The sequence below is a fragment of the Brienomyrus brachyistius genome, chromosome 22 (genome assembly GCF_023856365.1).
Source record: "Brienomyrus brachyistius isolate T26 chromosome 22, BBRACH_0.4, whole genome shotgun sequence".
Taxonomy (NCBI): Eukaryota; Metazoa; Chordata; class Actinopteri; order Osteoglossiformes; family Mormyridae; genus Brienomyrus; species Brienomyrus brachyistius.
Window position 1 is genome coordinate 16439459 of NC_064554.1, and position 24086 is coordinate 16463544.

General features: G+C 45.9%; 2 protein-coding genes across 6 annotated transcripts; both read left to right on the top strand.

Annotated features, from left to right (window-relative positions):
• The first annotated feature begins 1027 nt into the window (after positions 1 to 1027).
• cldnk (claudin k) lies at positions 1028 to 9919 on the top strand. 2 transcript variants are annotated; one of them, XM_048990728.1, is made up of 4 exons: positions 1028 to 1388; positions 1528 to 1578; positions 3798 to 7909; positions 8850 to 9919. In XM_048990728.1, exon 4 carries the CDS (start codon positions 9011 to 9013, stop codon positions 9662 to 9664), a length of 654 nt encoding a protein of 217 aa, XP_048846685.1. In that variant the 5' UTR covers positions 1028 to 1388; positions 1528 to 1578; positions 3798 to 7909; positions 8850 to 9010; the 3' UTR covers positions 9665 to 9919. The 2 variants fall into 2 exon arrangements, with proteins under 2 accessions (XP_048846685.1, XP_048846684.1); XM_048990727.1 differs by lacking the exon at positions 8850 to 9919 and having other exon boundaries at positions 1063 to 1388; positions 3798 to 5641.
• A 2630-nt stretch (positions 9920 to 12549) lies between these two features.
• Positions 12550 to 23040, top strand: hgs (hepatocyte growth factor-regulated tyrosine kinase substrate). Of its 4 annotated transcripts, none has more exons than XM_048990636.1 (21): positions 12553 to 12685; positions 13982 to 14066; positions 14398 to 14473; positions 14598 to 14690; positions 15817 to 15940; positions 16140 to 16192; positions 16291 to 16359; positions 16896 to 17020; positions 17378 to 17462; positions 17634 to 17732; positions 17813 to 17908; positions 18006 to 18044; positions 18414 to 18575; positions 18666 to 18879; positions 19814 to 19986; positions 20104 to 20244; positions 20441 to 20627; positions 20757 to 20890; positions 21115 to 21210; positions 21323 to 21409; positions 21526 to 23040. In XM_048990636.1, the coding sequence occupies exons 1-21, from the start codon at positions 12649 to 12651 to the stop codon at positions 21619 to 21621; spliced, it is 2271 nt and encodes a 756-aa protein (XP_048846593.1). In that variant the 5' UTR covers positions 12553 to 12648; the 3' UTR covers positions 21622 to 23040. The 4 variants fall into 4 exon arrangements, with proteins under 4 accessions (XP_048846592.1, XP_048846593.1, XP_048846594.1 ...); XM_048990637.1 differs by having other exon boundaries at positions 18669 to 18879; XM_048990639.1 differs by having other exon boundaries at positions 15823 to 15940.
• The last annotated feature ends 1046 nt before the right edge of the window (positions 23041 to 24086 follow it).

The following is a 24086-nucleotide window of genomic DNA, read 5'->3' on the forward strand; positions in this document are numbered from 1 at the left end:
GTAACAGGAGAATTAGATCTTTGGCTCAAGAAAACTCAGTAAGTATACCAAAAGCCATTTCATATTGGAGACGGGTTGTTCCAAATATTTTGTGGAAAAAAGTTTGGTCTTTGTCATCCAAATATGTCATTCTAATAAACCTACAGATGTTTGTTATAAATTGCTACGCAGCTGTTACCCGACAAATCTTTATTTACAGACGCTGAAGAAAGATGTTGAGACAAACTGCTCTTTTTGTAATGTACATGTTGAAACAGTTTTACATCCGTCCCGGAACTGCCTTTTTGTCACTGTCTTGCAAAGACTTCTCAATTTGTATGCCAATATATGAGTGAAAACTTTTCTTTCATTTAAGGACGCGTTGTTTAGATTTTATAATATCTGTCATTCTAAACAGAAAGAATATCCCTTACAAATCTTTTTATCATGCTGCAAAATTTCACATTCATAAAGCAAATAGTGCAACAGAACACCCAGGCCTGTTTATTATTTTTGAAAACGAATTTCAACAATATCTCCGAACTGTTTACTATTGTAATAATTCCGAAGACATAAAGGCCATCAGTATTTGTAAAGAATGAAATGTATTGCTTTTGTAACCTACATTATTGTTCATTGTGTCTTTTCTGTTTTATTTATGTGCTGATCCACTGTGCTGTATCACATGCCTGAAGTGCTAATAAAGTATTGTTCAAAAAAAACTCTCGGAACTCGGAAATTCCGAGGTGAGGAAAAAAAGGTGTTCGGTTGTCTCCTTCTGTGGAGCTGCGGTGCAGCTGAAAAGGGAAAGAGGCAGTCAACACAAGGAGTGCACCACAAAAAAGGTGTATTTATTTCAGTGCGTCTAAACACCCCAAAAAACCCTGCACGCATGAGCATTGATTTCTGGCAGTATGGCGGTATTATCCATATTTTGTCATTTTGTTATATTAATAGTGTGAATAGTCAATCCTCTATATTGGTTCTTTCTATGAATATGTGTTTAATTAAATAAAAACAAAGAAAAAAATTCCGAGGTGAGTGATCCTGGGTTCGATTATCTCTCTCCGAGTCGGACCGTGGATAAAAACGTCACTTCCCGTCGTAAACACGCCTCTTTCAAGACGTTTACGTCGGATATCGACCGTAGGATCAAAATTTGCCTGAGACTCCCGGAACTTCGGCATATCTTAGCTTTCATTTTCGCATCGGCCAATTTAGAAGTTCTCTTCGACAGCCTGAAATTACACCTACAAAGAAACGATTACCGAAAGTATTCCACGTTAAAATGCATTAAAATTGAAGACAGGTCATTTTTTTCGACAAGTTTAATCAGTTCCTACGTTTAGCAGGGGAAGGTTTCCTACGTTCCCAAACTTCATAGAATCGGCAAATGGCGTCAGTTGAAAGTAAGTTTAAAAGTTAAAATATTACGTTTTATGTTACGTTTTTGCAGTTGACTGTAGGGACGTACGTCTCAAGTTAATATGCTGTTAATGTATATTTTGCCACTGTACCTGTGTATAGACACTTTTATCTTGATTTTAGTCGATGTGACACGAAGACGGAGAAGACGGAGTATGGACGCACCTTTAACAAGTAAGTCCTTCGACAGCAACAGCAGTTCAAAGGGAGTTCAGTTATAATCCTGAAACGGAGTGAATGTTGTCCATGTTCATTGTGTAGTGTAACGCAAAGCCAACATACCCTTCATTTTCAGCTTGTTATTATTGTTGTTGTTTTGTTGTGTCGTGGTTTTTTCTCCTTCCCCGCCAAATCAGAAGTCAGAGGTCCGCTTGTGCAGTATCCAGAATTCAGTCTTTATTGCAACAATGAAGTTACAACCAAGGCTGGACACGTAAAAGTGTGTCCAGTACTGTTTTACACCAATTTTTATATAAGTTCTTATTTAACAATATCTCTTCACTTAAGCATCATCATTCCTTCAGCCATTCACAATAATTGTTTTTTCCCTTAATCCACACCCCTAGGTGATAAGTTTGTCCATCATTTCTTTTACCGTTTGGTCTCTCGGCTGAACATAATGGTGGCGCGACCATCTCCACTTGGTTTTTTAAAAATGCTCAGCCGTGAACTTCTGGTGAACTCGGGCGATTCACTTCCTTCAGTAATAACCTTGGCAGTTTCAGCCTGTTACACATTGTCGAAGTAAAAGGTTGATAATATATTTGTCCTTTAACATAGTGATGAAATATACGTTAATAAAAGTGAATATTCATAGATTCAAGACTAACATAAAATAGCTAACAGAATCTCAGACTAACAAAAGGTGCAAATACATACTCAGTTGATTACATTATAATGTTTACATTGTAATGATTACATCATGGATATTTGGCATACTTTTTAATAATATCATAATACTTGTATTCTACGTTATATAGTGCTAAATAATATTCCATAGTTGTTGTTATAATATTATTAATATTATTATTATTTTATTATTATTATTCACTCCCTATTTGCAGTTTTTTTCCAACAAGGTACCCCATTAAATAGTGGTTCTCTCTGTTGATTAACAAGAACAAATCAAGTTAAAGTTTATTTATGAAGCACTTTTAAACAACCAAGGTTGACCAAAGTGCTGTACAGATTCGCATCATTAAAAAAGAAACACCAATAAATGACATCAAATAAAAAACGTAAAACGAAGAACAACAGACTCGGCATTTTATGCCAACTCAACCTCAATAAAATGCCATCGAGAAAAGATGTGACTTGAGAGAAGATTAAAAACAAAAAAGAGCAGTGAGAGGGGTTGCTACTGAGGGCTGGAGAAAACAAAAGTATTAAGAAATAAGTCATTTGTGTGCTTCAGTTTAATTCATCCACGTCTGCACTACCTACACAGCTCCAAACAAAATGTCATACTAGGTAGGCTTGTAATACCATTGGGGGCAGCGTGTAGCTCAGTGAGCTAAGCCTGTGTGCCTGTCATCAGAAGGTCTCTCTTGGAAGGTCTCAAACCCCACCTCTGCAGGTCCTTGAGCAAGGCTGTTAACCCCCAGCTCCCTTTGCAGGTAGCTTGCTCTACAAAGGGCAAGTTGAAAGAGGCATAAAAAACAATAAAGGATCTATTATTATTATATAGTGCGTCATTTTTGTTCAAACCCCCCTCAGCAAAATGTATCAAGAGAAAGCCGGAGTAGCATTGCTCTTTTTAAATACTGTCAAAATACCTTACTCTGTACTTCTGTTCGTAGTATTTCTCTTTAACTGGTCTTTAGTAATGGAAGGTGATGTAAAATGCATACACAGTAACACAGGTAAGGTTTAAAATGTGTATTTAGAATACGATTTAGTTGCAGGCACTGCTCTCAGACCCTGTCAGCTTCACGCAGACACACAACAGTTCATCACTCTCAAGCTTCACCACTCTTAGGACCCCACATGCGCAAAGTAAAAATAATAAAATAATCGTGTAATAATATTGCTTCAGTATTATTTGAATTCTGATGTAAATGTATGTTAAGAAATATAGATCGTGGACAATTGTATGTGTCGGACATTTTTTTTTCAAATACGTTAAACTATATTTTGAAAATTGGTGAAAACAATAATGAACTCCATGTTTCATACGCATTCACTCGTAAGTTTTCAGGTTTTTATTGTCGTGTTCAGAGTAACAGTGAAATTCTTGCCACAGGATACTTCTATTTGTAAATACTGCTGCCGTCAGTTTTTCAGAGTAGCCTTTTCATTTGTTATTTTTATATTTAAAGCATGTTTTACAGCCCCGTCATGAAGAGAAGTGGTTTGATTGACGTTACTTTAATAACATTTTTGTTATTCCACAGTGTCTGCGGAGTTGAGGATTGTGCTGTTTGGCAGCAGAAGTCCCTTACAGTTCATCGTCTCAAACTGTATCCTGGGACGACAGGTGTTCATGCCAGCTGAATGCATCCTTTCACAGAGTTTGAAGAATCTTGGGGAGACAGACGGCAGAAGAGTATCAGTGATCAACACACCAAACTTCTTTGAGAAGGACCGTACACAGCAACATATCAAGAAGGAGCTGAAGAGATGCGTGTGTCTGTCTTGCCCGGGACCCCATGCTGTCCTTTTAACCCTGGACTTGGAGGACATCTCAGCATCTGATGTCCGTACTGTGGAAGAACTTACCAAGTACTTTGGGGACAATATCTTAAAGCACACAATTCTTCTTCTGTGCCATGAGGGTAAGGAGGAAAATCCAAACTTGGAGGATAGACTGCGGAAAGATAGAAACCTCAGCGAGATTATGGACAAGTGTGGACATCAGTATCATTTGTTTAACAAGGATTCGATGGGAGCTAAACCTTTGCTGAAGAGCATTGAGAGTTTGGCTGAAAATGGAGACAGATTCTTCACTAATTACAAATATGAGGAGATAGAAGGTAGCATTAGAAAAGAGCAATCAGTTATTGAGAAGGAAAGAGGGAAAGAAATGAGTAAAAGGCTTCGTGAGCTAGACTGTTTGTACCAGGGAGAGGAGCTGGAGAGGAAGAGAGACCTACATCTGAAAAGTGTCAGGGCTGCCGTTAGAGAAAAGGCTGAAATTGTCGTTCTGGATCGACTCGGATTTGCTGCTCAGGCTATGAATTATGCAGCAGCCGTGGGTAAAGGCATAGCTGTAGGGGTACTTGGAGGGGCAGTACTGGGGCTGATGGTAATTGTTGGGGGAGCAATAATAGGGGCAGTGCTGGGGGCAGTGGTAGGGTGGAAATTATGGAGACGTTAGAGGTGCTGCTACTGACATTGCAGAAGATTGAAAGCGGTGCTGTATTATACTGTTTCTTTTTAAAAAAAATTGTGAAGAATTAGTTGAGTCACTGGTAAGCTAGATCGAAAATAAACTAGAATTAATGCATCACCAAAGTAGACTTAAAAAACATGGAGACATGAAAGAAAAGTTTTGGATAACTGGGTGACAAGGTAGGGATTGGCACCGTGCTACTGTGTAGTTCTATAAATAAGTAAAGAGTTTATGGGAATTAACTAAGTAACTGTTTTACATGGTAATGTATTATTGTAAGATGGTTTAGGGCTCTTTATGCTTGAAAACCACATTGTACATTGTGAGTTAGTGAATTTTTTTTACTGAACTAGCTAGGGCTGCAGCGATTCATTGAGTAACTCAAATAACACAATTACAAAAAAAATCTTTGATGCAAAGTCCCTGTCATGGTGCACTGTTGAGTGGACATGAGTGGAGGATTAATCCGCTGTTGTGGCTTAACCCCTGAGTTAGCTTCTCACAGAGAAGCTGGCTGAGAGGGAAGGCAAGGAAAATTGGTTATTTTGGATAATTGTGTTTTAATGAATCGACATACAGATGCATAAATAAGATGGTATTGTAATTTGCAGTATTCGTTTTGTTTTATTGACAGTTATTAGCTTAAAATTGTGATTAAATGCACTTTCAGTGCTTACCAGGCTTCTGTTTTTAGAGCCTTTGGCCTAATGGTTGTAAATTTACATGAGTGTACATGAGCTACTCGCCAGTGACAGTGTAAAGATCGAAGGTGTTAAAAATATATAATCATTTGACATCCTTGTGTATAATACAATGTCCTGTCTTTGCATATTGCCATCTGTTCATCTGGTCTTTTTGAAAGCATTGAAATTCATCTTGTACTACTTGTATAACTAGCATTTTGTTAGTTGTACAATCTGTACATGACAAATGTGAGCTCGGACTGCAGCTACATCGCGTCGGCTGTGTCTGTCTCCCTCATTCTGTGTGTTGTATTGGCTCGCTGTTAGCTCTGCATCTGGGTCTGCTGCCCCAGAGCTGTTCACAGGCAAGATTAACTAAGTTATTGAAGAAACAAAATACTAAATGTACTTCCTTTGTTAAATTGGGGATTTAATTGATACTTCATTGGTCCCCTGTAGGGAAATTATCTTTACGCCTCCCTCAACTTGCTCTTTGTGGAGTAAGTTGACCGTGAAGGGAGCCTGGGGTTAAGGGTCCTTCTAACAGAGACCTTCTGATTACAAGGACACAGGCTTAGCCCACTGAGCCACACGCTGCCCCCTTGAATTAATGCTGGGTGCAGATAATCATGAACAGTGTGAAGGTTTCTTTGTTTTTAACCGATACACAGACCTAATATTTTAATATGTGGGCCAATGACATGATGAAACTTTGTTTTGTGTTCATATGGTTTAGTTAAATTTAAAGGCATTAATTTTCAAATTTTAACTCTCCTTCAGCTCTTGACTGAATATTTTAAAAACGTAAGCGATTTTACAGTTGTTTTTAGGAACTGACATGTCGTCATGAACTTTGTGTCATCAGGCAACATGCCTCACTGCTCGACCAAGAAAGACCTCAGTTTATTTCTGCTTCTCCGCTTTCTTGCTGCTACTGGATAGTTTGCTCTGCCACATCCCAGAATGCAAAGCAGACCTGGCTAATGGAGCCATTTAGCTGAAGCTCAGGCCACCTGGAAGTTGGGTCGGATTGAGGTCAGATCACCTTCACGCCGAAAACAAACCGCTCCAGAGTTTGGGATCGGACCAAGACCATCTCCTTTTAAGGGTCTAAGTATGGTTCTTTTGGTCCACACCCAAGTGTAATTACTGTATTCACACCTGTTCAAACAAATTGCACCAAGGGGGAAATCAAACCAGAGTCTGTTCTAACTGGACTAAAAAGTGCTGGTGTGAAGACACCCGAAAACACAATGCAGGCGGCTTGCTGTAGCCTAAATCTGACTATCTAAATTATCAATGAATACTTCAGTACATTGTGAGCCTGTGTGCTTGCCATGGTTGCCCACTGGGTGGCACTGTTGACTCATCCCTCGAAGGTTTGAGGTTCAGAATAAGTGTTGAGTTTGCATGGTCTGTCGGTGTTGGGTGGGTTTCCTCTGGGGACTCCGCTTTCCCCCTGCAGTCCAACAAAGGTGTCCGTAGTTACCCATAGCAAGGGGTAGACTGGGATTAAACATTGGTCCTGGACTACAATAAGTTTTGCTGGCCCACCAGTAAAATGCCCGCTATGCCAGACAGCCAGTCCAGTACAGCACTTCCCATAGCATGTGAGTGTGTTTGTGTGTGTGTTATTTCTCAGTTATAGACTGGCATCCTATCTAGGGTGCACACCAGCCCTGTCCTGTCCTCCTCCATAACCCTGACCTGCATAACCAGGTGGTAGATGAATAGATGTGATCTTGTACTGGACAAGCTAAATGGAAGATGGATAGAAATTCCAAAATATATTGCAGTCTCTTAATGCATCTTAAAATCTCCATTGGATGCTCCGAGAAGCCTTTTCGTCGTTGAAAGACTCGTGTTGTCCGGTTCATGAGAGGTTTTTGTCTTTCACTGAGCATGCCTAACAGATGATGGCCAACTTCACCTGTACTCTAAGGCTGGAATCTCACCTTCAGAGAGGTGGTTCACTAAGATGCTGACTGGTGGGTTTTGCAAAGGGTGGGGAACGAGAGACCCAGAGAAGGGGAAGACTGGGAGCTGGAGGAAATAGAGGAGGTGTTGGAAGAGCATGCAGGGAACGTTAAGCAGCCCCAGAAAAAGTCAGGGATGGGCAAGGAGAGGCTTCAAAAAAGCCCTTCGCAGAACAAAGACGGGATCAAAAGCACACTGACTGGGGCTAGCAGAGGGACGGGTGCTGGAGCTGTATGTGGGGTGGGGGTATGTAGATGACGAGGGTGACGAGGACAGAACAGCGGGGCATTGTGAGTGAATGCCAGGCACTGGTGTCCGCGCTTGGGCATGCACACACGCTCCGACAGCAGCTCGCCGTAGCGCCACACTGGGACCCATTCTTAGCGGAACTTTCCCTGGCCAACATCAGCACAAGGTTCTTAGGCACCTGACGACTCGTGGGAAGCCGCCCCCCAGGCTGTCTTTGGAGAGACTCCCCAGGAGTTGTGGACGACGTACCAGAAGCTCCTTGCAGGTAGGATGATCATCCTCACTGTGGTCATCGACCAAAAACACCCTAACTGCCTGAACTGTGAACTGAACCCATATGTAACTTCTTAGCGACAAATAGCAGCAATGACACGTGACAAATTTGACTTGTGTGTTATTCGTGAATCCGGTTCCTACAATCCTGGTTCTCTGTGTGAGGTTACATGTTCTCCGCTTGCTCCAGTAAGATCGCTAAAGCAGCTACTATCCTTCTCTGTTTTTTATCTGTGTTCTGGTTCTCTGGTTCTCACGTCAATCCAGGCATCAGGCTAAGACAAATCCCACGGCTAATAACCCTAATACTGACTCTAAACACCGCACATCTGACCTTCTGTGTCATGTGCTGGTAGAATGTATCCTGAATATTAAACGGTGAGACGTATTCTATATTTTGCTTGATATTTATGTCAATAACAATCAAAAGTTCAGTATCAAAATGAACTTCAGGACTCACTTTCAGGTGTAAAGAAATAACTTTATTTGTGATTAGGATTAGATGAGGGCTTATACTTTCATAGTAAGAGTGGCAACACAACAGTGCGGAGAGTGAGCAAACAGATAAACAGATGTGCCCACTCTGGGGGTGCCGATAATGGCTCCCTCTATTCAGACACTCTTTGTGGTTTCGTGAGGTAATCTACTGGTCCAACAAGGCGTAGCTTGACTCCCACGGCCTCGTGAAAAGAGTCCATTCTTACTGGAAACCAGTTACAGCCCAGATTCCAGCCTCTGCTCTGCCAATATATCATGATGCTTCTTGTAACCACTGTTATGTTGACCTTGAAACTGGCAAATCGTACGTTTTTCTCTAATTTGTGCTCCAAGTTATTACAGGTATTCTGAAAGATAATCTGAAGTGTTGGTATTTTGGCTTGTTTTCAGTGTTTATCCAATGCATGTTTTGTGATGATTTTTATTGACATCAGGTGTGAGCGGTAAGGACGAGGAGAAAGCAGAGGATCTTGGGAGCCAAAATCACTATTGTGCAAATTCTACTGCTGTCCTTCCTGGGCTGCCCACCTGCCCACGAGTGAGAGAGAGCGTGAGATAGAGGTGGTGAGACCCACGACCAGAACCGCTCGACCCAATGGCGTCCACGGGCCTGCAGCTGCTCGGCCTCATCATGTCCCTGCTGGGCTGGGTGGGCGGAGCCCTGGCCTGCATTACCCCCCTGTGGCGGGTCACGGCCTTCATCGGCAACAACATCGTGGTGGCGCAGATCATCTGGGAGGGCCTGTGGATGACGTGCATCATGCAGAGCACGGGCCAGATCCAGTGCAAGGTGTACGACAGCATGCTGGCGCTGCCCAGTGACATGCAGGCGGCCCGCGGTCTCACCGTGCTCTCCATCATGCTGTGCGGCGTGGCGCTCGGCATGGCCGTCCTGGGAGTCAAGTGCACCAAGTGCCTGGGCCGGCAGCACACCAAAGCCCGTATTAGCCGCGTCTCCGGCGCCCTCTTCGGCCTGGCGGGTTTCCTCTACCTGGTCCCGGTCTGCTGGACGGCACACTCCATCATCCGCGACTTCTATGACCAGCACGTGGCGGCTCCCCACAAGCGCGAGCTGGGCCCTTCCCTCTATCTCGGCTGGGGGGCTTCGGGGCTCCTGTTGATCGGCGGGGCCCTGCTTTACAGCGGCTCCAGCCCGCCGGGGGTGCCGTCCTCGCCCACGTTCAGCAGCGAAGATGAGTCCTCTCGCAGGCCAGCAGGGGGCGCCACCCAGGTTAAGGGGTACGTCTAAATGACGCTGGAAGAGCTCATCAGACTCCGCTGGCACCTGGGACCCGGAATCCACTTCCTGTTTGCTCACCCTACTCTCTTCCTCTTCCTCTTAATACCCATTTTACTTTTACTGTGTGGTATTAGCTGTGGTTGAAGTGTGGATGTGGAAAAAAGAAATGTGAAATCATTTTGTTGCTCCACCTCTCGTTTCATAACCCCTGTGTGTGTTCGTGTCTGTATAAAACAATAAAGTCTTCCATCTTCACATCTTTTATGAGGTTCTATGAGGTTTTATGAGTTCCTTTAATTTTATTGAAATGTCAAACTTCAACCGTGAAACTTGTCAGGGATCTTCAGATGCTTTTCATAAACATGGACATAAAGCTGCGGATAAACAAAAGGTTCCTTTGTAGGTCTCGTCGCTTTGCATTGTAATTTTGACAGGCCTCACAGCATAAAGCAAGGGTGGGCAAGGAGTTGTGAGCCGTGCTGGTTCTCGCTGTGATCTTTTAATGCAGTACTCTGGAAGAATGGATCAAAGGGCGGATTTACACAAAGCGTGAAAAGGCAGGATCGCATAAGAAGGGGTGACTCAGTGGGCTTGTCGGGGTCTTGAACTCTAGTGTTGAGGAATTGTGGAGGGTCTTGTGGTCCATTGGAGGTGCTTTGAAGAGCGGAGCTTCCAGGTCAGTTATCATGGTGATGGACACCAGGACATGGACAGGACAAGCCCACTGGAGCCCACTGTTGGGGAGGGTCATAGAGATGGATTAGGGGAGACAAAGGAACAATGGCGTGTCTATATGAGCATCAGTGGGCAGAATCTCGTTACCCCCCCCCCAACCCTAACGCCTAGGCCCGCTAAATCAGGGCTTTGTGCAGTTATTCTGCAAGACACAGAGAACGAAGGCGAAGGTCCCACCCACCGTGGATCAAAGTTCATCCATACGATTCACAAAGCCCATGGTCGCCCCCCCCCCATCCCGCCCCACCATTTGTGTTTGGCAGGCGTGCCGAGCCCGTGTACGTACGTACGTTCCGCATGTGTCCTCGTGGGCACTGAACCGTGCCGTGGGAGTCAGTTTTTCACAACGGCCTGGGGGGGGGGGTGAATCAGTAGATGTTTATTAATGCCACATAACTGACATCTCTAAAATTCCCCTCTGCCTCTCTGCTGAGCTAACAGACTGTCACTCTCTCTGCCTCGCCTGTGTCTCCTTCATCATTCAGATAATTCCACTGTGGAGTAGAAACATTGACATGTAGCAAAAATGATGGGGAGGGTCACCCGTATTTAGTGGGAACGGGTGAAATCCGCTTCAGCCAAGACTACCAGAGAGTGGCAGCAGGGAGACCAGGTATCAGAAACTGTACTTATACTCCAAGCTCAGCAAAGACAGTGAGTAGAGAAAAACAAATGTGTTCAAATGCTTTTAATTGATTGTTCAGCCACAACACAATCCCTGCCGCAGGTTAATGCAGAGATGAGAGAACTGAGGTTTTGTACTCATCTGGGAAGGTACTGGATATACAGTGCCCATCAAAAGTTTGGACACACCTACTGAAAATTATTTGTTCTTCAACAAGATAACGACCCGACGCACAAATTATACACAGGTTATGTGTTAAGTATTATTTTGTGAACAAGGAAAGAGAGGGAGTGCTGTGACAGGTGACCCAGCCCCCGTGATCCCTGGATCTAAACTCTATACATATATTAGGGATAAGTTGGATCGAAGAGTAAGAGCAAGGTAGCTCCTTCTAACTTGTGCTCAGAACTTTCGGAAACTCCTTCAGGACTGCAGAAGAGGAATTCCAAGGGGCTCCATCTGAAAGCTGGCTGAAAGATCGCCAAGAGTCTGCAATGCTGTCATAGAAAAAGTCTGTTTTGGAAGAATGTAACATTTGAAAACAATTTCAGATGTTTAGCACTTCTCTTGCTTGTTGCAGTATGTTATATGTATTACTTCATTGCCTCGAGGACTTTTACCATAAGGCATATAACATAGTTAAAATAGAGAAAATGCACTAAAAGCATGTGTCTGGGTTTTTCACTAAATGCTTATTAGCGTTGTACAGTATGTAGGCAGTATGTGGTTGATTAGTGGGTATCACTGTGGCCTCTAAGTTTGTGGATTAAATTCCCATGCCTGGCTCTGTGTGTGTGGAGTTTACGTTATATTTCCCGTGGTTCTGTGGATTTCCGGCCAATGGTTTCCTCCCTCAGCCCAACACATGATTTCGGTGAAATATGAGCAAGTGAGTGTGCTATAAGCGAGTGTGTGAATGTGTGCTCCGCAATGGTGTCCATCCACAATATCCCCTGCTTCGTGTTTCAGCTCCATTGATGAGCATCAATAGAAAATTCAATTTAAAAAAGCACTAATCTTTCATTATCGCTGCTATGCTATTGCTAGCGCAAGTAACCTCATCAATTTAGTATGACAACAGTCTCGCATAGTTAAAGGTTACGAAGCATTAGGACTCTTCACTTCTGCATCCAAGAGGGCAAGTTCACAGGGAAGGGTCTGCACTGGAGATCGCTACAAAACACCAACACTAGCGACAATGGACTGCAGTGTTCTGTGTGTCAGGCAGACTGGTGTGGAGTGAGGGTTAAAAAAAGAAAAGAAGGGAAAAAAATACAGAACAAGCCAGCCCAGCTACAGTGCCTAATTTTTTCGATCACTTCGGAGAAATACAATCCCCATATACGGATCTGTCAGCCTGAGAGGTGTGAGGCCATTGCACAAAGAGGCGCAGTGTGTAGCAATCGCGCTTACTGTTGGGGTCACAACGCCTCGTTTTTCCCGCGATATAGTCATTCGTATATACGGCCGCCAGGGGGCGCGAGCGACATTACTCGTGGAACGAACGGACCCAGCCGACGCGATCTACGTCACGGGAAACCGGAAGTGGAGCCGGGAAGCTGCTGAAGCTTTGGGCTGTAAACCCGAGCAACTGCGTCTCGTAGCAAACCAGCTAAGCGACATCAAATCTGCGATGGGCAAGGGGAGAGGCACGTTTGAACGGCTGCTGGGTAAGGATATGTCGGCTTTAATGCGCTGGCGCTCGCCGAGAGCCCGCTGCTTGGCGCCAGCCGCTTCACCGACCCGGGGCTGTTGTCTGGCCGATATTGTCTGCGTCGCTTACGGTCGGCCGGACGCTTTAGGCCTGATCCGCTGGCTAAATATTAGCCCCCGGGTTGCCTTGACCTCCTTCCGGTGCTTTTTAAGCCCCCTTCGGGGCCCGGTTCTCTTCGGATGTACGGAGCGTCGGAACCAGCTGTGCCAGGCCCCGAAGTGCCGGGGGTTGCAATGGCTGACATTTATCTATTTCGTGGTTTTCCGGTGCGGGTATTTCTGTGAAATTACGTGGTACAGCTAGAAGCGGTTTATTGCTCGGCGATCGCGGTGTCAGGGCGCCCGGCGAGTTTATCCGCATTTACTGTGCCGCTAGTAAAGTGGCAAACAGGCCCGTGTGAGTCGGGCTTTTAATATCTGTACCTCGGGCGACTGGCCCAGGACGGGGTGTCATATGCCGAGTCACCAACGGGAATCACCTGGCTGCGGGATCCTGGATGTATCTCTTAAAAAAAATGCGACCAACACAGTAGCGGGTGAGGCAGATGATTTATCCAGAGCCGTAGAAACCAATAATAAATATTGAAATAAATCATTTAAAATATAATCCAAGACGTCTAAATCGCCACATTCTTTTTTTTGTCACGTTCTGCGGGTCTTAATTCTTGGTTGATCAGGGTCAGTAAGCGTTATCTTCAGATAGTTGTACGTAAGGAAGATATTTAGGAGACGTGCCCCCTCCAGATGTGTATGTGTGTATGTATATCGGAATGCCACTGCAGTCTAACTGTTGTCTTGTTTATGGAATCGGGCTGTCTGCGATCCTTATGTGTCACGGTCTTATTATATTAGTAATACCCTCATGAAAATGGAACTCCGTGTGTGTTTATGTTTAGCCCAGAATAGGCAGTTCTGTAACACAAATAGAGCTTTCTTTTTTTTTTAGTGTATCCCCCCCCCCACTTATTTTCCTAAGCTGCCATCACTGTACAGTTTCCTTGTTCCAGTCACGTCAGCACAGCCTTCATAAACAAATTGACAGGGCACTCTAATTTAAGGATGAATTATGTGCAATCTATATAATTTCAAGGGTCGGTGTTTGTTTCCATGTGTTTACCCATTTTTCCTAGCGACAAGTAAAGGTGTTCGTTTTAGTCCGGGCCTGTATCAGTTACTCAGAAGGCGACTTTTCACACGGATGTCTGACAGGTTTTTTTTTTTACGGCCAAGCATGTGATCCTCTCGTTCCACAGATAAGGCCACCAGCCAGCTGCTCCTAGAAACTGATTGGGAGTCCATCCTGCAGATCTGTGACCTCATCCGGCAGGGCGACGCCCAGTGAGTCAGCTCCGCCTCCCCGCCCTCTGACCTTATACACCGCGTGTATAATTTTGAAACACAGTTTTGGTGTAACAGCCAAGGTGTTGCTTTATTGACTCATTTTGTAAAATTGTGCGAGTATTTTGCCAAACGTGTCTCACGACTTTAACCTTTTAACTGATAAATTGTTGTGCGTGTTTTGTCAATAGGGGTTGTCATGGGAGGGGTGATGTATGCATTTCCAAATGTGGGGAATGAAAGAGTCACGACAAGCAGATAAGCCCATTTTATAGGTTAAGAATGGATAAAAGTGCGTATTTTCAACAACTGTGTGTGTCACCTCCTACAGGGCTAAGTATGCCGTCGGCGCCATTAAGAGGAAGCTGAACGACAAGAACCCCCATGTGGCCCTGTATGGGCTGGAGGTGGGTCCTGCCGGCCTACTGGCCTTGCCTACTGTACAGAAATAAACAGGCGTCATCGGTGATTGGCGGAGCTGATTCACAGGCTCAGATATTCAATAGGGTTAAACGTGTTTTCGCCATGCAGGTGCTGGAGTCTGTGGTGAAGAACTGCGGCCAGACGGTTCATGACGAGGTGGCCAGCAAGCAGACCATGGAGGAGTTGAAGGACCTCCTGAAGGTGGCCAGATCCAGTGCCCTTCTCTTGCTGTCCACCCCCTTGCTTGTTTCTCCTTAAAGATTGTTCTAAACAAAAGTAGATGCCCTACATCTTGTAAATACTTTAAGAGCAGGACAACAGGGTTAAGGTTCTCTTGGTCTAACATGACATGAGAGTAAAATGTGTTTTTCCACACAAAGCTTACTCTCACAAATCTGTTTTAGGTAGATTGCTCAGGTTTTACTTTGATACCTTACCCTGTCAATAACATGAAATGTGAGGCAAACCTAACCCTATTGTGTTGTTGTGTTGTAGAGATATGTCACGCCTCTGTGATGCTATTGGCTGATAAGCAGGGAGAAATGTTGTTTGCTGAGCAATTGTGTGCTGGTTGGCTGAGTCATGTCAGGTGACTTATGACTCGCTACTCTGACTTCCAGGTCAGAGTGTGTCACATGATTACTCAGTCAGACCAGCTAGGGGAGTTCCTCAGTCTTTTCAGAGGAACATAAAAATAAACACTTTAAAGCATCGTCTACGCAGAGGCTGTTTTTAAGGTAATACTGTAAGAATTATTTTCGGCCTGAACAAAAACATGGCTGACGTTTAAGGCTTCACGTAATGTTTAGGGAAGACTGAGGAAATGGTACATGAGAGGAAGTGTATTACATGCCATGGGTTTAGTTTTCAGTAGCAGCAGATGTGTGTTTGATTATAGGTCAGCCGTTTCCTCTAGGTTTAGTAATGAAGAGCTTCCTTAATGCTATCTTCAGAGTGAATACAGCCTGATGTGAGAATAGTCTAAGTTTGGGGGATAGTAGTGAGTTTCTTGGAGCCTAGAGTGCTACTTTTGGCTCCTGTCAGGTGAGATGTGTGACTGATTTCCGTGTTAATTGCTTAGGCAAACAGTATTTTCACAGTTATACATAGCTGCATATTTTTTTGGCACAGATCCGATTAAATACGTTGCTTAAGGTGGTTTAAACGGACAGTCTTAAATTTACCACCGGTTGGCACCCTAACCCACTACACCTCCTTCCTGTTTGCTTTCCTGTTTGACTGCGTTGGATTTATCATCTGCTCGTGGCCGTCTGTCACTCGGTCTTCAAGCTGTGATCTGAGTTCCTTTGTAACCTTCTTCCTCAAGAAGCAGACTGAGCCCAACGTCAAGAATAAGATCCTGTACCTGATCCAGGCCTGGGCTCACGCCTTCCGCAACGAGCCCAAGTACAAGGTGGTTCAGGACACCTACCAGATCATGAAGGTGGAGGGTAAGCAGGGATCTGCCCTCTTCTGCACCCCCCTCTCCCCTCCCATCATGTGGAGCAGCAGATTCAGAGCGCTGTGTCTGCCCAGCACACGTCGAGATGGGTAGACAGTGGGGATTATGCATTTTAGACAAGGAAAGTGAATCTCTTCGCTGCTTTAGCGTTAGTCGTAGATCATTCAGCCTGTTTTCTCCTCTCGCAGGTCATGTCTTCCCAGAATTCAAAGAGAGTGATGCCATGTTTGCGGCGGAGAGGGTGAGCTCCATGCTGTTCAGCTCGTGGGTGACGCCTCGCGTTCTGTCCTGATCCTTCGTTATCTCCGAGTCTAACGCTCTGTCTCCTTGGTTGTCCAGGCTCCTGATTGGGTCGACGCAGAGGAGTGTCACCGGTGCCGGGTCCAGTTTGGGGTCGTGACCAGGAAGGTGAGACCCGGCCGAAAGCTGTCTGTCAGAGCTCATGCTTCGCGATGTTTGTTTAACACCAGTGGTCATTCATAGCTCTGCATGGTAGAGTTAATGTGTTTTTTTGTGTTCACCTGGGAGCAGTGTGTGACTTGGTATTAGGACACTGTCTATGTTCAGAAGGTTACCGGCTCGAATCTCAGTGAAGCTGTCATTGGACCCCTGAGCTGGGCCCTTAACCCCCCAGTCTCTCCAGGGACTGTCTGACCCTGGTTTCTAACAGCTTAATGTAGCTTTGAATTAAAGTTTGTGCTAAATAATTGCGAAAAAGAGATGGAACCTCAGTGAGAGTACTATATTTTTGGATGACCAATATTTTATATTACTTTGACAAAAGTCTTCATTAGAAGTTTTTTGTCTGTTTCCTTTCCCATCGTTTCCTTTCTCCGTACAGCGCTAACTCCCCACTTTTCGCTCCCCTTGCTACCCTCTGTCCTCTTGTTGTCTAAGGATTAATTAGTGTTCTTGTTGCACGCCCCCCCCATCCTTGATCGCAGCACCACTGCCGGGCATGTGGGCAGATTTTCTGTGGCAAGTGCTCCTCCAAGTACTCGACCATCCCCAAGTTCGGCATCGAGAAGGAGGTGCGCGTGTGCGAGCCCTGCTTCGAGCTTCTCAACAAGTGAGCGCCGCTGATCCAGGACCTGCGTCCCAGCAGATAATAACTCGTCTGTAGGAAGGAGCCTCACTGGACAAGATCCTTGTTCTTCTGTTACAATATGAGTAATACATTACTTCAGTTGCAATAATTAGATAAAAACTGTGGCTCTGTGCGTCACCCATTGTTCAGACACAGCTTCTCTTCTACGTTCGGGTTAGCAGACCATCACCACTGTGCTCCCTTGTCAAAATCAGCCCCAGATCCTCTCAATTTCTCAAGCATATCTCCGTTGTGAGGCTCCGAATTATGTAGCTGATTTCTTGTCTTTCCAACTATTGAGTTCGCCTGTGAACGTATCCCGCCTCCCCCCCCCCTCAGGAAAGTGGAGGGTAAAGCAACTGCTGGGGCCCCAGCCGAACTGCCCCCCGAGTACCTGACCAGCCCGCTGTCCCAGCAGTCCCAGGTAGTAGTCACGGGTAACTGAGTGATTGTGGGTAATGTAGTTTTTGTCACTTTGCTACATATGTTGATATGCAGCTACTTTAACAGTCTGAACTGACAGTAGGTCAGTGTGATGTAAAAGCCCTCGGGTACCTGGGTCGTACCCCAGTTAAGGTACCTCCCCCCCCCGCAGATGCCCCCCAAGCGGGATGAGGCAGCCCTGCAGGAGGAGGAGGAGCTGCAGCTGGCCATCGCCCTGTCCCAGAGTGAGGCTGAGGAGAAGGAGAGGATGGTGAGGCCCACACTACGAGCTCTCGTGCCGTAATCGTTGCTGGAGCCGGCCGTAATACGCCGACACACTTCTGTTCGCAGAGGCAGAAACCCACCTACTCTGTGTACCCCAAGGCGGACCCCACCCCTGTGACCTCGTCAGCCCCCCCGGCCAGCACCCTCTACTCCTCTCCGGTGGTAAGAGGACATTCCGTTGGGAAACATTCTCAGCTGTAGCACGTGTGTCACGTACCTGCGGGTGTCAGCTGGCTCTTCGTGTCTGTGTCCCTCCCAGAATTCCTCAGCACCCTCAGCTGAAGACGTGGACCCAGAGGTGAGGTGATGGTCTCTACATCCCGCTCTGTCTTACAGTGTGTCCCTGTGGTCTTTTACCCCCAGCATTGGGGGTGAAGACACGTCTTGCCCAAAATATTTATTACTATGAGGCTTCAAGAAATTCCTCATGGATTATGGACAAAAATCCAGGTAGCCCTTTAGAAATAATGACCTGTAAGATACAGAAACCACTCTAGGTCACCTTCGAAATCTGGAACATTCTTAGGAACCTGGTGCAGTATTAATTTAATAAACACAGTTAGTCATGTGTCGCTTTCAGTGCCCACTTCTATCTGTGGGTTTGTTTTGCTGAAATATGTGCAATCAGCGTAGTCTGGGAATGAGTGCCGGAATGTTCTCTCCACAGCTGGCGCGATACCTGAACCGGACTTACTGGGAGAAGAAGCAGGAGGAGGTGCGCAAGAGCCCCACCCCGTCTGCCCCTGCCCCCGCGCCATTGGCCGAGCCCCTGCCAATTAGCCAGCCCGTGGAGAGCCACATTCCGGTTCAGCCAATCAGCATCGTGGAGGTACGCCACGCCACGCCCCTTCAGACCCGCACGCTGTGTCGAGAAGCCGTTTTCACCTCGCCCAGTGTGACGCCGGACCTCCTCCCCCAGCAGCAGTACCAGAACGGCGAGTCGGAGGAGAACCACGAGCAGTTCCTGAAGGCGCTGCAGAACGCCGTCACCACCTTCCTGAACCGCATGAAGAGCAACCACATGCGAGGCCGCAGCATCGCCAACGACAGCGCCGTCCTCTCGCTCTTCCAGTCCATCAACAATATGCACCCACAGCTACTGGAGCTGCTCAACCAGCTGGATGAGAAGAGGCGTAAGTGGACGGCCCTCCCCACCGCCTCCAGCCCCTTCCAGCCAACCCCCTCATCTGTTTTTAACCCCCCAGTCAATCATAAGGGCGTCCGTTCCTTCATGCCCCAAGCAGCCGCTTGTAGTGCATGTTCATCTCATGCCAGGGTTATTATCCTAAATGAAAGCTATATACGAAAACATTTTTGTCAGCTGAAATCAAATGATGCAAAAACAAAATGGACTAAACGAAAGCTATGAATTTTGCTTTCAAACGAACTGAAATGAAATCAAATTTAACTTAGTTTTCAAGTCTTCCGTCTGATGGAAATCGTTTGAAGAAACGTAATCCAGTATATTGTCTTTAGACGGCCTATAATAATACTTGGAACTTTTTTCCAATACTTTTGCCAGTTTTGAGGACTTTAGTACATAGTGCATGCATGTGTATATATGTAGGATTCCCTAATGATCAGGCACATAAAATAGCTTTACAGTTTACCACTAGGAATAAAACTATAGATATATATATATAGGGATATATCTTTAAAATATAAACTAATAAAAAAGCACTGAAAAGTAAACAGGATTTCAAATGCTAATTAAAAATTATATAAAATGAAAACTGAATTTAAAAATCCCAACTAATAGCGTCCCCTGTGAGTTTGTGGCTCGTCGGTCGGCCGTGGGTGACTCAACACCAAGGACGCAGAGATCGTACCTGCGGTCTTGGCAAGACCGGTCTTGCAAACTTGCCTTGCAGGAATGAACTTGGGGCTCAATGAATCATGGGATTGGTCTCGTTTGGCGAGGATGCAACCGACGTATCCTTAGTGTTTGGGGCGGGACGGGAATGACATCAGATTTTTTTTTACCATATTCTTTACTTTTTGTTCTTGAGCATTGCAACTGGTCTGCAAATGGTACACACATTGAGAAACGCCTCCCTGTTCTGCCAGTGTACTACGAGGGACTGCAGGACAAGCTGGCCCAACTGCGGGACGCGCGCGCGGCTCTCAACGCTCTCCGGGACGAGCATCGCGAGAAACTCCGCCGTGCCGCCGAGGAAGCGGAGCGCCAGAGACAGATTCAGCTGGCCCAGAAGCTGGAGATCATGCGGCAGAAGAAGCAGGTGACCTGTCCGGCCTGATCTGGGTCATGTGACAGATAGGGTCATGTGACACATCCACCGATATGCGATTGGCTGATATGGCGAGGCCCAATGACGCGATTGGCTGCCGCGTTGCAGGAGTACCTGGAGATGCAGAGGCAGCTGGCCATCCAGCGGCTCCAGGAGCAGGAGAAGGAGCGGCAGATGCGGCTGGAGCAGCAGAAGCACACCATCCAGATGCGGGCCCAGATGCCACCCTTCACGCTGCCGTACGCACAGGTGGGCGCTCAGCAGGGTGCCAGCGCTGGTCACGTGACCTGCAGCCCTTCAGGACAGCTGAAGCTTTGGGCTTCATCCATTTGCAATGAAACCAGTAACACGTTTGAACTTAATGTATGTGTTTAACATCACATGGGTCGGTAAACGTAACTGAGCTGTTCATGTATGAAGGAATTGCTGTATTTCTCTGTTCCAGATGCAGTCCCTCCCACCTAGCGTGCCTGGGGGGGTAGTGTACCAGGCGGCGGGCCCCCCCAGCTACCCCGGGACCTTCAGCCCCTCTGGATCAGTGGAGGGCTCCCCCATGCACACGGTCTACATGAACCAGCCAGGCCAGGCTGGTGCTCCAGCCCCCTACCAGGCCATGCCAGTCTCTGCCACAGGTGAGTGCCAGGTGTTGGGGGGGGGGGGGGGGGGGGGGCACTCGCTGGCGCCTTATTTTCTAATACAGCCATAATATGCAGGTTATGAACATGGGATCTAATGCCGTTCATCACTCAATGTGTCTGTAGACCCCAACATGGTGAACGCGTACATGTATCAAACGGCGGGCTCCGGCGGGCAAGCCGTGCCCCCAGCCCAGGCCCCTCCCACAACCAACCCCACCTACTCCAGCTACCAACCCACCCCCACGCAGGCCTATCAGGTAAGGGCTCTCGGGCTGTGTGATCTGGAAAGCGAGCATGCGGCCACTCGTTCGCCGCTAGTTAAAATATAACCAGGTTCAAGCGGAAGGACTGCAGATCTGATGAACAGAGAGTTTTCAGTTGGCTAATTTGGTGCTGGTTACATTTGCATGCGGCGGAGTTAGATAAGAATGGCAAACATTCTCCCTCTCTCTGCCTCCCCCCCCCCCCTCCCCCCCCGCAGAACGTGGCCTCCCAGGCTCAGCCCATGCCCCCCATGTCACAGGCTGCCCCGTCCAACGGCATGGCGTACATGAGTTACCAAGCCTACAACATGCAGGTCAGCGTGCGGTCACTGTAATGGCCGATCTGTGCTGTTATTTACAAGGAGAAGCTGAAGACCTCGCATGCTGTTGCTAACACCCCTCCTGTCGCCCCGGTAACGCCCCTAGAATATGATGTCAGCACTGCCTGGCCAGGACCCTGGCATGCAGTCCCAGCAGTCATACTTGCCTGGACAGCAGCCAATGTACCAGCAGGTGAGTTGTCTCCTCCTCCCTTTATTTTTTTGTTAGTTTGCTCATGTTCCTTCTTCCCTCCTCCCAAGTCCTGGCGGTGCAGGCTAATCTGATTGGGTTTCACTGTTTGGGTGCAGATGGTGCCCCCTGGTGGCCCCCAGCAGCAGGCGCAGCATCAGCCGCCTCAGGCAGCCCCGGGCAGCGCAGAGGCTCAGCTCATCTCCTTCGACTGACCGTCTGTCTCCCTCCCACGTCCACCCCTGCCTCCTACTGTCAGGAGCCTAGCACACTACACCCCAATATCCCATCTCCCCCCTGTACCCCCCTTCCTTGCCTAGTGTCACCACCCCTGTCTCACGTTTCCCTGGAAACAAAACACAGCAAGAATGGCCCGGCCTTCCTCCTGTGTGCCGCTGCGTTGTCCTTCCTCGCTCTATAGCACATGCTCAAAAGCTTTGGGATTTTGTACAGGGAGCACAGAATGTGTGTCGGCTCCCTTCTGTGTATCTAGTGATTCCTAAAAAAAAATAAATAAAAATAGTTAGCGACATCATTAAATGAACTTTTGAAGGGCGAGGCGTAACTTTTTTTTATCGAATTGCATGCTTTAAAAAAAAAAAAAAAAATCAGTTGCGAAATGTTCTGGCACCTTTGCCACTGGCTTTGCTGTAATTGGTCGAAGTTGGGGTCTAATAATGGTTTAGATTGGCTGACATAGAGGGAATTCAATAGCTCCTGGAAGGTTCCATTTTCAACACCAGAGATGCCCCAGCTAGCCCATCTAGCCCCTGCTGCTTATGCCCCCCCCCTCCCCAGGTAGAGGATGTCCCAGTCTGTCATTGGTACCCTTCACCTCTGTGTGAGGCTTGCCACATATCTCTGACCACTTGGTGGCGCTGTTGGATTCCAGTGGTACATTCAGCCATTCTCTGTTCACTCCCATAATCATCACATTAGTTGCTTCGCAGATTTATTTTTCCTGCCGCTACTTTTACACTTTTATTCGTGCTCTTTACCTTTTGTGTAAAAATTCGAATTTATAAGCACTGCGCTATCTTCTAGGCTGCTCTTTTCGTTACTTCACCTTCAGACTGTTCTGTGCATGTAGCAGTGAGAGGTCTGTCCTGTATATGTTCACCTTAGAGCAGTGTGCCACTGGACTGCTAATGTGACAGACTGGGTCATTGAAAGCAGACCTAATTTCCAGTGTAACCGTGCTTCTTGGTGGTGTGATGTCACACAGAGTCACCTTAAGGACACCTGTCTGACACCCCTTCTGCTGAAGCGTTTTGTGGGTATTCGCCCATTAACACTTCGGCTTTAATTTCTTGCACACGTTGACCTAATTGAGCCAGATAAACATTAATATAAAGGAAGCATATTGATGGCTGAGCTGTGTAACTGCATAGAATGTTCAACAGCTAGACTTTAGTTGCTGACGGGTTTAGTTACGAACTTAAGAAATGAGGCAAGCTGACCGTCAGAAACACAGATTTACATTAAGCTTGCTCACATGTGCTCAGCTCGTGGCTTCTATAACCTTCTAATGTCATTTGTGAACTTTTTTTGTTCTACTTGTCATGCTGATCTTAGTCTATAAGATCATTCAGTAATTTTAAAATTATATTTAATAAATATTGTGTTCCTCTGTTTTTGCGTCTGATCATTTATGTTGTATCTGACTGTCAAACAAAATATTTGATGTTACTCGTATTTGGATCACGTTTCAGGAATCGTTTAACATGACGGGAAAAGAAACGCTGAAAAATGGCAGGCATTTGGGCGCTCTGGCTTGTGTGGATGTTTAATACCGGGAAAAATAATGTAATAAGTTTTGTAAATGTAAATTTTAAAAAATAGAAACATTCCAAGCACTATTTCACTTTTGTGCAATGTTGCCTTAATTTAAACTACGTCACCACTAGTTCAGTTTAAGAATCATGCAGTTTTGAATTATGAATATCGTCTCTGGACCAAAGGCTGACAACCTCTGCCATTGACGGGCTGTGATCTATGTAGGCAAAACCGCGTTTTATATAAACAGCTAATAACCTGAGTAGAAGAAAGAACTAATGAAAAAAAAAATCATGTACAGAGAAATAAGCCAGGAGATGAGCCCTGCGTTCCTACGAATCTCGCAATATTAAAATAAGCCTATTATTTTGGTAACTTAAAGCATCCAATATGGGGTTTCTGCTTCTAAAAAGATGAGATGGAGAGAGAAATCTTTATTGTCATTGTCACTTGAACAATGGAATTGAAATGTAATCGACTCAATGCGAGGTATGGTAAAAATATTAAAAACATACATATTGCACGCAATATACAAATAGCATTGATATACGAATTGCACTGACAAAATATAAAATTTAACAATTCTATTTTGAATTTAAAGCCATGACTGCTTTGGGATAAAAAAAAAAAGACGTTCTGTTAACCAGGCCAAAACCAAACTAAACAGTCCATTATTGTATTACCTGTTATTTGGCAGTACATTTCACCGCAGACTACCTTGGTGATCTGTGAGCGATGGGTTTGCTCACTGGACTAGAGATTATCTCAGTAAGAGGGTCCAAGCACCTTTTCCAGAGCAGAGTTCAGGACATTGCCTTTCAGGTGCCATGCCAGGGGTGATTTCTTTACCTTTTGTAGCTCGATAAATACCTAAGTTCAATGAGAAGTTCATTCAAAACTACAA